Raw genomic sequence first — 14,915 nt, 5'->3', positions numbered from 1 at the left:
GATGCACCTAAAGAAGAACAAGAAATCCAGTGGATTTCAAGCGTTACAGGATATACAACAAAGTAACTTGTATACATAGTAAAAGTAGTATAGGCTATATTCAGGAAAAAACTGGTGTTGGTGTAGGGATAAATAGCATTAACACAGAACAGAAAATTCAGAAACAACTCACACACATATGGAATCTTTTTTTTTTTTTTTTTTTTTCCGAGACGGAGTCTCGCTCTGTCGCCCAGGCTGGAGTGCAGTGGCTGGATCTAAGCTCACTGCAAGCTCCGCCTCCCAGGTTTACGCCATTCTCCTGCCTCAGCCTCCCGAGTAGCTGGGACTACAGGCGCCCGCCACCTCGCCCGGCTAGTTTTTTGTATTTTTTAGTAGAGACGGGGTTTCACCGTGTTAGCCAGGATGGTCTCGATCTCCTGACCTCGTGATCCGTCCGTCTCGGCCTCCCAAAGTGCTGGGATTACAGGCTTGAGCCACCGCGCCCGGCCCTGGAATCTTAATCTTTGACAAAGTTGGCACTGCAGATCAGTGGGGAATGTGTGGAGTATTAAGCAGATGAGCTGGGACTACTGACTAAACCTATTAAAAAAACTGGATCTCTTTTCCGTATCTACCAAAAACTCAATTCCAGGATAGCTTATACATTATGTGAAAACTAAAACCATAAACACTTTTTACAAGATCATCTAATGAAATAGCTTTCTGATATCACAGTAAGAAAGGATTTTTTTTTTTTTTGAGATGGACTATTGATCTGTCACCCAGGCTGGAGTGCAGTGACGGAATCTCGGCTCACAGCTGCAACCTCCACTTCCCGGGTTCAAGCGATTCTTCTGCCTCAGCCTCCTGAGCAGCTGGGACTACAGGTGCCCGCCACCACGCCCAGCTAATTTTTGTATTTTTAGTAGAGACCGGGTTTCATCATATTGGCCAGGCTGGTTTGAAACTCCTGACCTTGTGATCCACCCAACTAGGCCTCTCAAAAGTGCTGGGATTATAGGCATGAACCACTGTGCCTGGCCCAAGAAAGGATTTAAAATGAGATACAAAACCAAAAAACAAAGAAGATTGATAAAATTACATTAAGACCTTCTGTTCATCCAGAAACTCCCAAAAGACACTGAAAAGACAAGTAAGAAACTGAGAGAAAATATCTGGAACACATAAAAACCAAGAAGGGTAAGTATTCAGGATATATTAAGAACTATGAATCAGAAAGCAATGACTTAATGGAAAGTAAGCAAAGACATGGACAGGCATTCCAAAACCACAGAAATACAAATGACTCAAATACAAGAAATGATGTCTACCCCATAAGAAGGAAATATTTATTAAAGCCATAGTGAGAGACAATTTCACATCCACTAGGATTGGTAGAACTTAATCTGACCTTACTAAGTGTTAGCAAGGATGTGGGGTAATGAGACTCTTCATGCACTGGCGGTGATGAGTGTAAACTGTTACAAACAACTTTGAAAAACAATTTGACATTACCTAGAAATGATCCACCATTTTTTTAAAATGGAGTCTCACTCACTCTATTGCCTAGGCTGGAAAGCAGTGGCATGATCTGGGCTCACTGCAACCTCTGCCTCCCGGGTTCAAGTGATTCTCCTGCCTCAGCCTCTTGAGTAGCTGGGATTACAGGTGTGTGCCACCACGCCCAGCTAATTTTTGTATTTTTAGTAGAGATGGGGTTTCATCATGTTGGCCAGGCTGGTCTCAAACTCCTGACCTCGTGATCCACCCACCTTGGCCTCCCAAAGTGCTGGGATGACAGACATGAGCCACCGTGCCCGGCCAATGATCAACAATTCTGTTCACTAGATTATGTGCCCGAGAAAAATTTTGCCTCTGTGTAACAAGACACAGGTACAAGAATGTTCACAGTAGGATTTTTTGTAATCACAGAAAATCTAGAAACATACGTGTCCATCAATAGAACAGATACTGAGATATAATCATTCATGGAAATGCTGTTAATTCATTTAAAAAAGGAATTAATTCATTAAAAAATGAATGAAATATAGTGAGATGCACCAAGGTGGACAAATCTCAAACAATTTGATGAAAAGTCACAAAAGAATATGTACATTTTGGTTCTGGTTACATAAAGTTTGAAAGATGGAAAACCTAAAAAATTTGTTTAGTGATGCACACAGGAAATGATAATTAGCAAATTCAGGTAAGTGGCTATATCGTGGGTGGCAAAACAGGAGACATGACCAAGTGGGGCCACACAAGTCTGCTTAGGTTCTGGTGATGCTGCTTCTTATCATGGGCAATGTGTATATGGCTACTCATCTTAATGTTGTTATTTAAATAATACATTTTATACTCTTTCACATTAATAACATTTTATAGTAACTTTAAAAAATTCATTTGAACTCTTTTAGTCATTTTTAATGTGATCAGCACATTGACCCACTGTGGGCATCATCCTTTGGGATCCCATCTCCATGTGAGGAATTCCTACTACATTTCCCACTGTGAGTAAAAGGGCCTGGACCTTTATTTCCTTTTCCTTTAACTTCGTGTAGTTATCAAAGTTGCTCAAGGTTCTACAGTTATGAAGCAACTCTAGAGTGATTGCCTTCTTTGGCAACATGCTTACCTCCCAGTGTGTGATTTCACTTTGTTTTGGAGCTTGGTATGTTCTTTACTTTCATGCCAACTCAGTAAATGTTAATTTTTAAAAAATTGGCATCTGATCTGACTTATTTGGGAGAGTTGTTCAATCTGCCATAATAGTGGGAAATGAAAATTCCAAATTCCTTTCTTCTTATACTGAGAATAGCACTCACATAATTATAATTAAACAACACTGCTATGTTAGAATAATGAAAAACTGCACTAAATGATTTTTATGTGTTAAAAGCACTTTGCATGCATTGTGTGAAATCACTTAGTTCTCCTAACAACCTTGTGAAAATAACGTTCAAAGAGGCTGCCCACAGTATTTCAATCCCTGTCGTTCTTAGAGAACTAGAGCCTACATAACATACAAAGTCTCACCTGATAGTTTAGGTACCACAAATATAGTTCCATCATCACCAACACAGCTGACTGTTGCCTCAAATACTTTCATGTTAGGAATAGCTGGTGGTTTATACCCTCTAGCGGTTCTTGGTTCTAGAATTTCCTCCTGAAATTCAGATACTTTCTGTTCACTGATTATATCCGCAGTTTTCTTGTCAGGGTCAAAGTTAGTTTTAATACAGTTAGTAACTACTGAATCTTCTTGTTCCAGGGGGACTTCCAGAGACTTCTCAGATAATGAATGGCTGTTATCTAATTTATTAATTCTGTAACATCCAAAAAAGAACACATCTAAACATGAACAAATATAAAATTCTGGGTAAAACAACATAAAAAGAATCCTTCAGATATACATGAAATTGAAAGAAAATATTTGCTCTAATTTGTTACATAAAAACTAGCATAACTTAAGTTAAAATTAAAACTACTTTAAATTATGAGACTGATGAGAAAAAGCAATAAAAATTTAAGTAAATGTTTTAAATTTCTATATTTACAGACTATGCTCTCTTAAAATTTCGTGTGTATATCTCAAGTATTGTACAATGAATTCAATATTACTAGAAGATACAACACCTTTAAGATGATTTCAATTTATCAATTTAGTCCACACATAGAACAGACATCTGGTAAGCTATTAGCATCCATAAATACAAAGAAAACATGAGTCTCTTAAAAAACAATAAAGTACTATTCATATATTAGGTGTTAGTGGTAATATGCTATATTTACTCAGTTTTTCTACTTTATATTATTCTCTTCCAGTTAAAAAAAAATAGGTACCCCTATTGTACAAAAAAATAAAACCTTAGAAGGAAATATTAATATTGACTGTGTTTTAGGGGAATTATGGCAAGTTTCTATTTCTTCTCATCTCCCGTACTTTTAAAAGGAAATAAAGGCCGGGCATGGTGGCTTGCGCCTATAATCCCAGCACTTTGGGAGGCTGAGGCGGGAAGACCACCTGAGGTCAGGAGTTCGAGACCAGCCTGGCCAACATGGTGAAACCCTGTCTTTACTACAAATACAAAAATTAGCCGGGCATGGTGGCACATGTCTGTAATCCCAGCTACTTGGGAGGCTGAGGTGTGAGAATCGCTTGAACCCAGGAGGCAGAGGTTGCAGTGAGCTGACATCACAGCACTGCACTCAGGCCTTGGCAATAGAGCGAGACTCTGTCTCAATCAATCAACCAATCAATCAATAAAGGGAAACAAAGTATTGACGAAACAGCCACATAATTCCTCAAATACCCCGCCAGTCCCCCAACCCACCGCCACCTTAAGATAGCTAGTAGTTTAAGTCTACAAAAACAGTAAAGAATGTAACAACTGGTAGCAGACAATGTCAGCAGTATTAACTTGCCTAGCATTTTCCATTCTAACATTTCTTCTATCAAGGAATTGCTTTGGCCTAAAGTCAAAGCAATTAGTTGTATGCCAAAGCCCGGGCAACCCAGGCCGCATCTCCCATATCTAGCCTCATGTCCCACTTTCTTTCTGACTTCAAATTCTCTTTCCATTTCATCAGGACTGGGGTCCTTGTTCTGAATAAGGTAAGATATAAGTTAAGGCAAACACATCTATGGTGATCTGGCCACGTATGGTACAAAGTGGCTACTTGGGACTTGTGTCTCCAATTCCAACATACCTCTATGTCTCTGGAAAGAGAGAGAATAGAGGCTTGGCGTGGTGGCTCATGCCTGTAATCCCAGCACTTTGGGAGGCTGAGGTGGGCGGATCACGAGGTCAGGAGATCAAGACCATCCTGGATAACACAGTGAAACCCTGTCTCTACTAAAAATACAAAAAATCAGCCAGGCGTGGTGGTGAGCACCTGTAGACCCAGCTATTTGGGAGGCTGAGGCAGGAGAATGGTGTGAACCCAGGAGGCAGAGCTTGCAGTGAGCCGAAATCACGCCACTGCACTCTAGCCTGGGCAACAGAGCAAGACTCTGTCTCAAAAAAAGAAAAAAAGGAAAGAAAGAAAGAGAGAGACAAGATTAAGCTAGGGTCACAACCATATCCTGATCCTGTCCCTGGACCAAAGGTGCTTAAACTCCAAACACTGAACCGGAAAGGATCTGTAAATATAAATACTGTTCAATTACTTATTTGTTACTCATCCTGTTTCATATAAATACATTTACATTTCATACAAATACATCCAGTAGGTATATACCTACCAGAATTTCTAAAATAAAGCCTACACATTTATGTTTAAGCAAAGGATACCAAAGGGCTCAGATCTGGTATCCACTACATTGTTCTTTTTCTTTGGTTTACAGTGTAAATGTCAAAGGTGAGGGGAAATAATAAAAGTATGTCAGTAAAGGGGCTTAAGTGTGCAAGAACTGATGTGCCTGAATAATGAAATGAGCAATACTGAAGGAATCTATTTCTGAGCTGGCTCCTCAGGGTCAGTTTATAAATCCTTAAGAGCAAACAAGATGCAATTCAGACTTGAAAGCACAAGTAAGGAGATTTGCACATGCAACTCAGAGGCATCCATCACAAACTGATGTCAAAATTTTTTTAAAAAGTCTATACCTCCTTTCTCTCAAAGCCAAACCCTTTTTAATCAAATATTTAGAAACATCGACACGCTCTCCTTTTTCATCTCTGCAGAAAATTTTCACAGGTAATGGCCATGTTGTGTTGTTTTCCTGCAGTGATTTAAGAGCAGAGTAAATATGAAACACCAAAATGAAATCTTCATATAAACAATGTACATTTCACAGGCATTTCTTCTACATTTATTTAAGCAAGAAATATTCCCAACTGAGTAATTTTGATATCCAAACACATCAAAAAATAGCACTGGGCCGAGTGCGGTGGCTCATGCCTGTAATCCCAGCACTTCGAGAGGCCAAGGCAGGCGGATCAGTTGAGGTCGGGAGTTTGAGACCAGCCTGACCAACATGGAGAAACCCCGTCTTTACAGAAAATATGGAATTACCCAGGCGTGGTGGCACATGCCTGTAGTCTCAGCTACTCAGGAAGCTGAGGCAGGAGAATCCCCTGAACCCGGGAGGCGGAGATTGCGGTGAGCCGAGATTGCGCCATTGCACTCCAGCCTGGGCCACAAGAGTGAAACTCCATCTCAAAAAAAGCAAACAGCATGGAAGAGAGTGGCACAGAGAGTTATTCTGTGAAACGCATCAGGAAGACCTCAATGTCAAGGTGAAATTAAAGAAAAAACATCAAACTGGAAACTTTTTTCCAGTCACAGAATGGAGAGTTGGGAAGTGAGGAATACAACATCAGTTAACAAGTTTCTTTATTCTCTTGTATTCTCTGTAAAGTAGAGAATCAAAATATATTTTCCAAGGTGTGCCTTTTTTCTCCTACAAAAAGCGAAAGAACTACAAAACATATATTCTGCTTCATACGGAAAAAGGTATAAAACTGGAGAAAGCACATAAATAGTAAAAATAAAATGAATTAAAGAAAATTCTACTCATTAACGTAATAAAACATTTAAATTAGAAAAAAGAAAGCAAAGAATATTGTTGAAGTGGTCTGAAAAGATATATGCCTCTTATACTTTGAAATAAAAGCAACAAAATTTGTAACAAAATCCAAATAGTTGGCTGCTATTTTCTCTACAAGAAAGAAAACAAATGGAATTGATGGAAACACTAATGAGATCATCAGCACATATCTCTTGTAACTTGTTACCTCACTATCCACCTGTAAGATTATAGTTGCTACAGCTCCAGTCAGGTACAATGAAAGACAGTCACAAGCTGTTGCTGTCCACTTGTCACTCCCACCAGCTGGTCTACAACAGAAAACAGTGGCAACTTGTTTTATAAAAATAGCATACAATAGTGAAATATACAAAAAAACACTATATTTACACATATATACACTCATAGCTTGAGCCAACTATATGTAGTAAAAAAACAATTTAAACATGGATTCACATTATTTTTACAATTTTCCCCTCATTTTCATAGCCTTTTTTCATCCCTCTATTTTACTGAGGGCCCATATTACATGTTAACTTATTTATGTGTATCTTTTCTGCAGCTACATTGAGGACCTGTAAAAAACAGGTGTATTTTAAATACTTTTTAAGTCATTATATACATTTCATACATGTCAACTAGACTGTAAACTCCAAGAGAACAGGAGTGATGATGTATTATGTGCATCATCATATTCCCTAATGACTAGCATAGTGCCTGGCACATAGGAGCCATTCCAGAAATATTTAATAGAAAGAAAAAAGTCTCTTTGTAATGATGATCCCACTGCCCATTTTTGGAAGTTCTTTGGATTTCAAATCTAACTTGAATTGCTACCCATAAATATCAGAAATACCAGAAATTTTAATTACTGATTGAACAAAATTTTTTACATTATCTGATAGATGTGGTAATAGTTTTAAATGACCAAAATTTAGCAGCATCATAGCCTAAGCTTTCAGCAAATACTGTCAAGACAGTAATGCACAGTTTTAAAAAATGCTCAAAAAATATTTGACAGATAAATGAAATGCAGAGTATCCGATTTCATCATCCATTTTAGTCTGCAGAGTTGGAACTGAGTGATTGCAGAGGTGTCCAATCTTTTGGCTTCCCTGGGCCACACTGGAAGAATTGTTTTGGGCCACACATAAAATTCACTAATATAGCTGATGAGCTAAAAAAAAAAAAAAAAAAAAAAAAAAAATCAAAAAAATTTCATACTGTTTAAGAAAGTGTACAAATGTGTGTTGGGCTGCATTCAAAGCTGTCCTGGGCTGCATGTGGCCCATGGGCTGTAGGCTGGACAAGCTTTTGCCTTAGATATCTCGAACCAGCAAATCTATCCCCACGAATAAGGAATTAGTAACACAGAAGAGATTACAGATAACATACTGCAGGCTCTACAGGCTCTCCTATGGTTTCTAGTTCCAGAGTTTCATTGAGCTAACCCATTAACTGAATAAACAATTAATTCTGGTCAATTTTTTTTTTTTTTTTTTTTTTTTAAAGAAACAAGACCTCACTATGTTGCCCAGGCTGGCCTTAAACTCATAGGCTCAACAGATCCTCCCATCTTGGTCTCCTGAGTAGCTGGGGCTAAAGATGTATGCCACCACACTCAGCTTTGCCTGGTCAATCTCTTCACAGTAACATGGCTTATATGAGTGAACTAACCAAATCAACTGGGCACGTAACTTGGCCACAAAGATTTCGTGAACGTGCTATACTACTTATTGTAAAGCCCAGGGAGAGTTCTTATGTGCTAAGAAGCTTAAATTGTTAGGAACTCTTGGAACCAGTTATGGTTTATTTATTATGATGGTATATAAGTATAAATCAATGTAACATCAAGGTTGTCCATTGATCTATTGTGGATATAAATAATAATTTAACATTTAAAAAATGTATGAATACAGAATTGCAGTTAGGGAAGATGAAAAAGTTCTTAAGATGAAATGGTGGTAAATGCTATACATCAATGTGATTTTTTTTGTTTTGTTATTTTTTTTTGAGACAGTCTGTCGCCCAGGCTGGAGTACAGTGGCACAATCTAGGCTCACTGCAACTTCTGCCTCCTGGGTTCAAACAATTCTCCCTACCTCAGCCTCCCGAGTAGCTGGGATGACAGGTGCTCACCACCACGCCCAGCTAATTTTTACATTTTTAGTAGAGAGGAGGTTTCATCATGTTGGCCAAGCTGGTCTTGAACTCCTGACCTCAAATGATCTGCCTGCCTCAGCCTCCCAAGTGCTGGGTTTACAGCCATGAGCCACCGCACCCAGCCGTGAATGTTCTTAATGTCATAGAACTGTACACTTAGGAATGGTAAAAGGGTGAACTGAGTGTAATATCTATTTTATCACCCTAAGAACAATCTATTTAAAGGGATTTCTTAAAATGACAGGAAAACAGCGGTTAGAGTTCCGCTTCTGGGATCAGACCTTGTTTATAACCCAACTCAACAGTCAGCAGATGATTTTATCTGGATAATAAAATGCTTAACCTCTTGAAGATTCAATTTCCTTACCTATAAATAGTATCTATATCTTTAAGATTTGTTGTCAGGATTAAGTGAAATAGTGTATTTAAGACCATTAATGCAGGTCCCAGAAGTTCTTAAAGGTTAGCTATTATTAGGCTTTTAAAATGACAATGGTGTTCCATTCCAGTCCATAAGATACCATTTGAAGTATGTACAGAAACACATTCTCTGTATTGTTAGGCACAATTAAGGGACTGATATAATTCTGTTCAATTATTCTGATTGAACTATTTAATGTCAAAGTGAAAACTAAGATAGGATTTATATAGTATATGAGCTGAGATTTCTATTCCAGGGCACTGGAAAGATTTACAGTGTCCCATTGTCACCATCAGTGATCACAGACAATAGAAGAGGTGCCTGTAAGATTACAGAAATGGGTCATTAAGAAGAAGGATTCATATTAGAATCATTCATATTAGAACAAGGATCTCTAAGGAATAAAACAAATAAAAAAAACGCTACCCTATTATAATATCAATTTTTAGGCCGGGCATGGTGATTCACGTCATAATCCCAGCACTTTGGGAGGCCGAGGCAGGTGGATCACTTGAGGTCAGGAATTTGAGACCAGCCTGGCCAACATGGTGAAACCCCATCTCTACTAAAATTATAAAAATTAGCCAGGCATGGTGGCGCACGCCTGTAATTCCAGCTACTCAGGAAGCTGAGGTGTGAGAATCGCTCGAATCTGGGAGACAGAGGTTGCAGTGAGCCAAGATGACGCCACTGCACTCCAGCCTGGGCAACAGAGGGAGACTCTGTCTCAAAAAGTAAATAAATAAATACATAAACAAACAAACAAAATAAAAAGATCAGGTTTCAAAACAGATAAATCAAACCAATGCTAGATTTATATAAATAACTTTGGATAAGGTACTTAATTTCTCATCATGAAGTTTCTTCAATTGTAATATGGAGATGATAATAGTTCCACGTCGGTACTATTGTGAGAACTAAACTAACACACGTAAAGCACATCATACAATGCCTATCCTAGTAGACAATAAATGTTAAGGTATATTGTATAGTGTATCTGGAGTTCTCTCATGAGATCCTTGCAGATAAGATATAAGTAAGCTAGATAAACCAGTATTTTAATTTCTTAAAGGTTCATTAAAGTTTTTATAATAATGTTGAAAGGGTCTTTGGGATCTTTTGGCTTTATTGGTAAACAGATTTTTAATATTCCTATTTATAATCCATGCCTGAAAAGCCTGCACATATATGTATATCTAAGTGTGTGTATGTGCATATGTCTTTTAGCCAAATAACATGCAATTGGCTTCAAGTCAGTGATCAAATTTGAGACAATCTAAAACAAGCTTGTCCAGCCTGCACGTGGCCCAGGACAGCTTTGAATGCAGCCCAACACAAATTCATAAACTTTTTAAAAACATTATGACATTTTTTCGCAATTTTTTTTAGCTCATCAGCTATTATTACTGTCAGTGTATTTTATGTGTGGCCCAAGACAATAATTCTTCTTCCAACGTGGCCCAGAGAAACCAAAAGATTGGACACCCTGGTCTAGAACTACAAGCTACCCCAAGTGATTTGGGTAACTGTGGTATCAAAGCAATAGCAAACAATCTGCCAGTAGACTTAATGATAGAACTGTTTCCAATATGTACAATTTTATCTAGTATTCTATCGTGAATAGCAGCCAGGATTTATTTAACAAAAGTTAACAACTGTTCTGAACCTCTGGGGGAAGGCCAGTTATTTTTGGTAATATTATTACCTTAGAGGCTAGATATCCAATTTTTGCCAATAAAAGAAACTCAAATTTTTATGTGAAATTTACTAGTTTTTTAAACAGTTAATATGTCAAAGTTCAAAAAACATTCTGCAGGCCAAGTGCATATTAGTTGGAGTTAGCTCATAAACTGTAGACTACAACTCTGACAGAGGTACGCTTTCAAATTTACAGATAATACAACATTAGACGGGGCAGCCTAGACATGGAATAACAAAATCAAATATCTGAGCTTCAAAACCAATTAGAAGAAATGTGGCAGGAATAACTGTAAAATTCTGTATTTAGGTTAAAAAACAGGTTAAAAAACCACTGTGTCAGGCTGGAATGTAGTAGCACAATCATAGCTCACTGCAGCCTTGAACTCTGGCCTCAAGTGATCTTCCTGCCTTGGTGTTCCAAAGTGCTGGGATTACAGGTGTGAGCCACCTCACCTGGCCTTTCCCCTCCTTTCTTCTAGATTGTTTCTTTTCTTTGCTTCACTGCTTATCTTGCTCAAATTGAACTCTATTACCAGCAATTTCTTCTCAGTGTGGGGTCATGGAAAGGAGTTTCAGTTTACTTTTAAGAGGTTATGTGGCTAAAAAGACTCCAGTATCATGGGATAGAAAGGTCTGCACATTTACAGACCTCTTTCTTGCATTCAGATAAGAACTGCGTCCTGCCTTATCCATTAGTTTTGGCTGCTGTTCTCAGATCGGCCTGCATAACTAGTGAAATACCATTGCCGATTCCTATTCTCAGAGCTGTTGGAATCCTAGTCTGCCTTGCTTCCAAATCCTCCCATGCAAATGTTGATACTATAAAGGTCCTGGTTCATGGTGTACCCCACCTGCTAATATTTGAGGGCTCACAGAAGTAACTTGTCATCTGATTTTGCTGTAGATATTGACTCTGTAGTCTTCTGTTTCACTATCCAAGTTGCTGTTTTTATAGTGGGATTCCAGCAGACAAACTGTTCTGTCATTTTCCCAGAATCCTTTACAAATTGACTTTTTGGTAATTTACATATTTTTAGCTTTCTATGCAATTTTAAACTTATACAATTTATTTTTGTGTTTGTTGTTCCTCAAAGTAAAATTTTTTAATATTCAACAGTTTGATTTCTATCTCGATACTTTCACACTCACCAATCTCTTATTTCTTAATGCCACTAAATTTATGTGCTCCCAACTTTTCTCTTCCCCTCTTAAAGTCCAAAATTAACTAGATTTTAGGAAAATTCCAGAATATCTTAGCAAAATTAAAACTGACAGGAACCCATCTAAAAATAATATTTAAAATAATGAGAAAATTACTGAGCTAAAAACTACCTTATGTCTACCAGAGAACATTCCAAAGAGAGTCTTCCCATTGTCTTTAGATTTTCTTGAAGTTTTCTTAAACAGTCAACATTCACTACTAGTTCAACACCCACGTCATACAGCAAGACCTAAGAAAATAATAACTTTTTAAGTCTACAGACAAACAACACTTGGAAATATTTTTTTGGCAAACTGAAACACTCAATGAAAACTGTTTTAACTCTGGGGGAAAAAAATAAAAAATGCATTCACCTTCACAATTATACTTTTAACTCTGCAATTTACCTCTACCAATGTGTCTGTAACCATTCTGATGATCTGGCCTCTTCGCCACTGATTTTTATCTTGGATCTTAACAGCACAGTGCATATCATTTTCCCATTTAACAGGTTCCCATTTTGAGTTTTCATAGGCAGCTATCATCTTTTCTTCTAAACTACAGAGATAAAAAATATTTAACTTTCCAAACCTTTTCGTATATAATTCTCTGGCTACATGTTTTCTACTATCCCCACTTGCTCATTCCACTCCAGCCAAGCTGGACACCTTGCTTTTCCTTGAATGTACAAGTGTATTTCTTCCTCAGGTTTTTGAACTAGCTTTTCCTTCTGCCTGAGAGAAACTTCCCTCAGACACTCATGTGGCTTACCTCCCTCCCTCCTTCTTTGAGGCCCGTTTCAAATGTCGCTGTCTCTGAGGTCTTCTTTGACCTTCCTAAAAGTGCCTTCCTCCCCAAATATTTCATTTTTTCTATTTCCCTTATCACCATCTGCCACACTAAAAATTTTATTTGTTCACTCTCTCTCCCTCTACTAGAGTTGAAGTTACATGACAACAAAGATTTGTCTATGTTTTATACCAGGGTATCCCTAACACTTACAATACTGGTTGTCATAAAGTAGGTCCTCAGTAAGTATTTGTAGAATGAATAAATTCTAATACAGGGGAAATAAGCCAACAGATATCCTATTTTCATACTTCTAACTAGCTGAGAGACAACTTAAAATAATTTTGCTTGTAAAATCTATATTTATGACTTCTAGATATTTGAAACAGTATAAAGAATAAAATCATTTGCAATATTTTCCTTATATATAATATATATACCTATTAAGTAAGTTTTCAGTTAACAACCACTGAACATAAATCTTCTCAGGAGATATTACATTACAGATATGCACAGGCAATTCCTTATTATAAAGTGACTGAAAATTCTCATTAGGGAGAGATTTTGCAGACACAGGGTTTAAATTGTGTACTTCATTTGAAATAATTTCTTCTGGAGAAGGATCCCAAACTTCGATATGCTTTTGAGAATTATCTTTCAGGATGTACCTGAAAAACAACAAAAGTTAATGAAAAGAATTGTATGCAAAATATTTGTTTGCATTTGCTCAGGTCTATATCTCGACTGTGATGATGCTTACATGACTATTTTTGTCAAAATTCATTTAACTGTGGACCTAAAACGGGTAACTTTTTACTGTACATAAGTTATACTTCAATAACCCTGACTTTAAAAAGAAAGGAGAAGATTCAGTCCAAAAAAAAAATTTTTTTTTTAAATGGAGTCTCACTCTGTCACCCAGGCTGAAGTGTAGTGAGATGATCTTGGCTCACTGCAGCCTCCACCTCCCGGGTTCAAGCAGTTCTCCTGCCTCAGCCTCCCAAGTAGCTGGGATTATAGGCACCCGCCACCATGCCCCATTAATTTTTTGTATTTTTAGTAGAGGCAGAGTTTCACCATATTGGCCAGGATGGTCTCCAACTCCTGACCTCATGATCTGCCTGCCTCAGCCTCCCAAAGTGATGGGATTTCAGGCGTGAGCCACTGTGCCCAGCCCAGACCAACATTAATTTGAATGTTTATTCTCATTTCTTTTCCGCTCTCATTTGAGACCTATAGTGGAAAAGCTACTGATTCTAGCTCCTCCAGCATGAGAGTGAGCAGGAAAGCATGGCCACAGATCATTAACACTAGTATGAGTCACGGCAGGCCTCTATGGGGTGTCACTACTTCTTTGGCTTATGCTGACAGGCATCACGTGTGGGTGCTATCGGAATACTGGCTTTCTTTTTTCTTTTTAAGACAGAGTCTCGCTCTGTCACCCAGGCTGGAGTGCAGTGGCACAATCTCAGCTCACTGCAACCTCCGCCTCCCGGGTTCAAGTGATTTTTCTGCCTCAGCCTCCCAAGTAGCTGGGACTATAGGTGCACGCCACCATGCCCAGCTAATCTTTGTATTTTCAGTAGAGACGGTTACAACATATTGGACAGGTTGGTCTCAAACTCTTCTTAAGTGATCCGCCCACCTCAGCCTCCTCCAGGGCCACTCCCACTACACAAGTCCCTACTGTGGAAGAATTCTTTGTCTTGACCTCAAAACCCTCCCACCTGTCCTTGCTACCACTCTACTCTTCTGCTTCTGGGGTCACCCTAACCACGAGCCTGTCTGGGGTAAGTATTAGCACAATGGCCCAAGCCTGGTTATCATTCCAAGTATCCACTTGAATCCCGGAAAATTAACATTTCTACAAATGGAAATGTAAGCTACTCTACCACTACGCTTATTCTCCATCCTACCATTTCTCTTCCGAATTCTTTTCTCAATCAGTCACAAGGGGCTTCCTAAGCAGAAATAAGACACCAGTCTCCTTTCCTTAGAAGCATTCTCAAGGAGCCTTTCTCTTGGTTTCTGAGTTTCTTAGTAATGGAGGGAAAAGTCACTCTAGTCCTCATTAGATTAATGACTTCAATTATTTTCTATTTTTTCTGGTCCAGGACAGGGAAAAT

The 14,915-nt window shown here is 38.3% G+C and overlaps 1 protein-coding gene across 1 annotated transcript in view; it reads right to left on the bottom strand.

The window, feature by feature from the left end:
• RNF17 (ring finger protein 17) overlaps window positions 1-14,915 on the bottom strand; it is a 113,020-nt gene that overhangs the window by 23,377 nt on the left and 74,728 nt on the right. Inside the window, exons 21-26 of the mRNA XM_005585492.4 lie at window positions 13,230-13,457; window positions 12,408-12,558; window positions 12,132-12,250; window positions 6,723-6,825; window positions 5,592-5,707; window positions 3,019-3,308 (exon numbers count right to left, since the gene is read on the bottom strand). Of these exons, the coding sequence (XP_005585549.3) occupies window positions 3,019-3,308; window positions 5,592-5,707; window positions 6,723-6,825; window positions 12,132-12,250; window positions 12,408-12,558; window positions 13,230-13,457 (1,007 nt within the window). The remainder of the gene's footprint in view (window positions 1-3,018; window positions 3,309-5,591; window positions 5,708-6,722; window positions 6,826-12,131; window positions 12,251-12,407; window positions 12,559-13,229; window positions 13,458-14,915) is intronic.

Source organism: Macaca fascicularis, chromosome 17, assembly GCF_037993035.2.
Source record: "Macaca fascicularis isolate 582-1 chromosome 17, T2T-MFA8v1.1".
NCBI classification, from domain to species: Eukaryota; Metazoa; Chordata; class Mammalia; order Primates; family Cercopithecidae; genus Macaca; species Macaca fascicularis.
The sequence above is the reverse complement of the archived record's forward strand: the minus strand, read 5'-3'. Positions and strand labels throughout refer to the sequence as shown.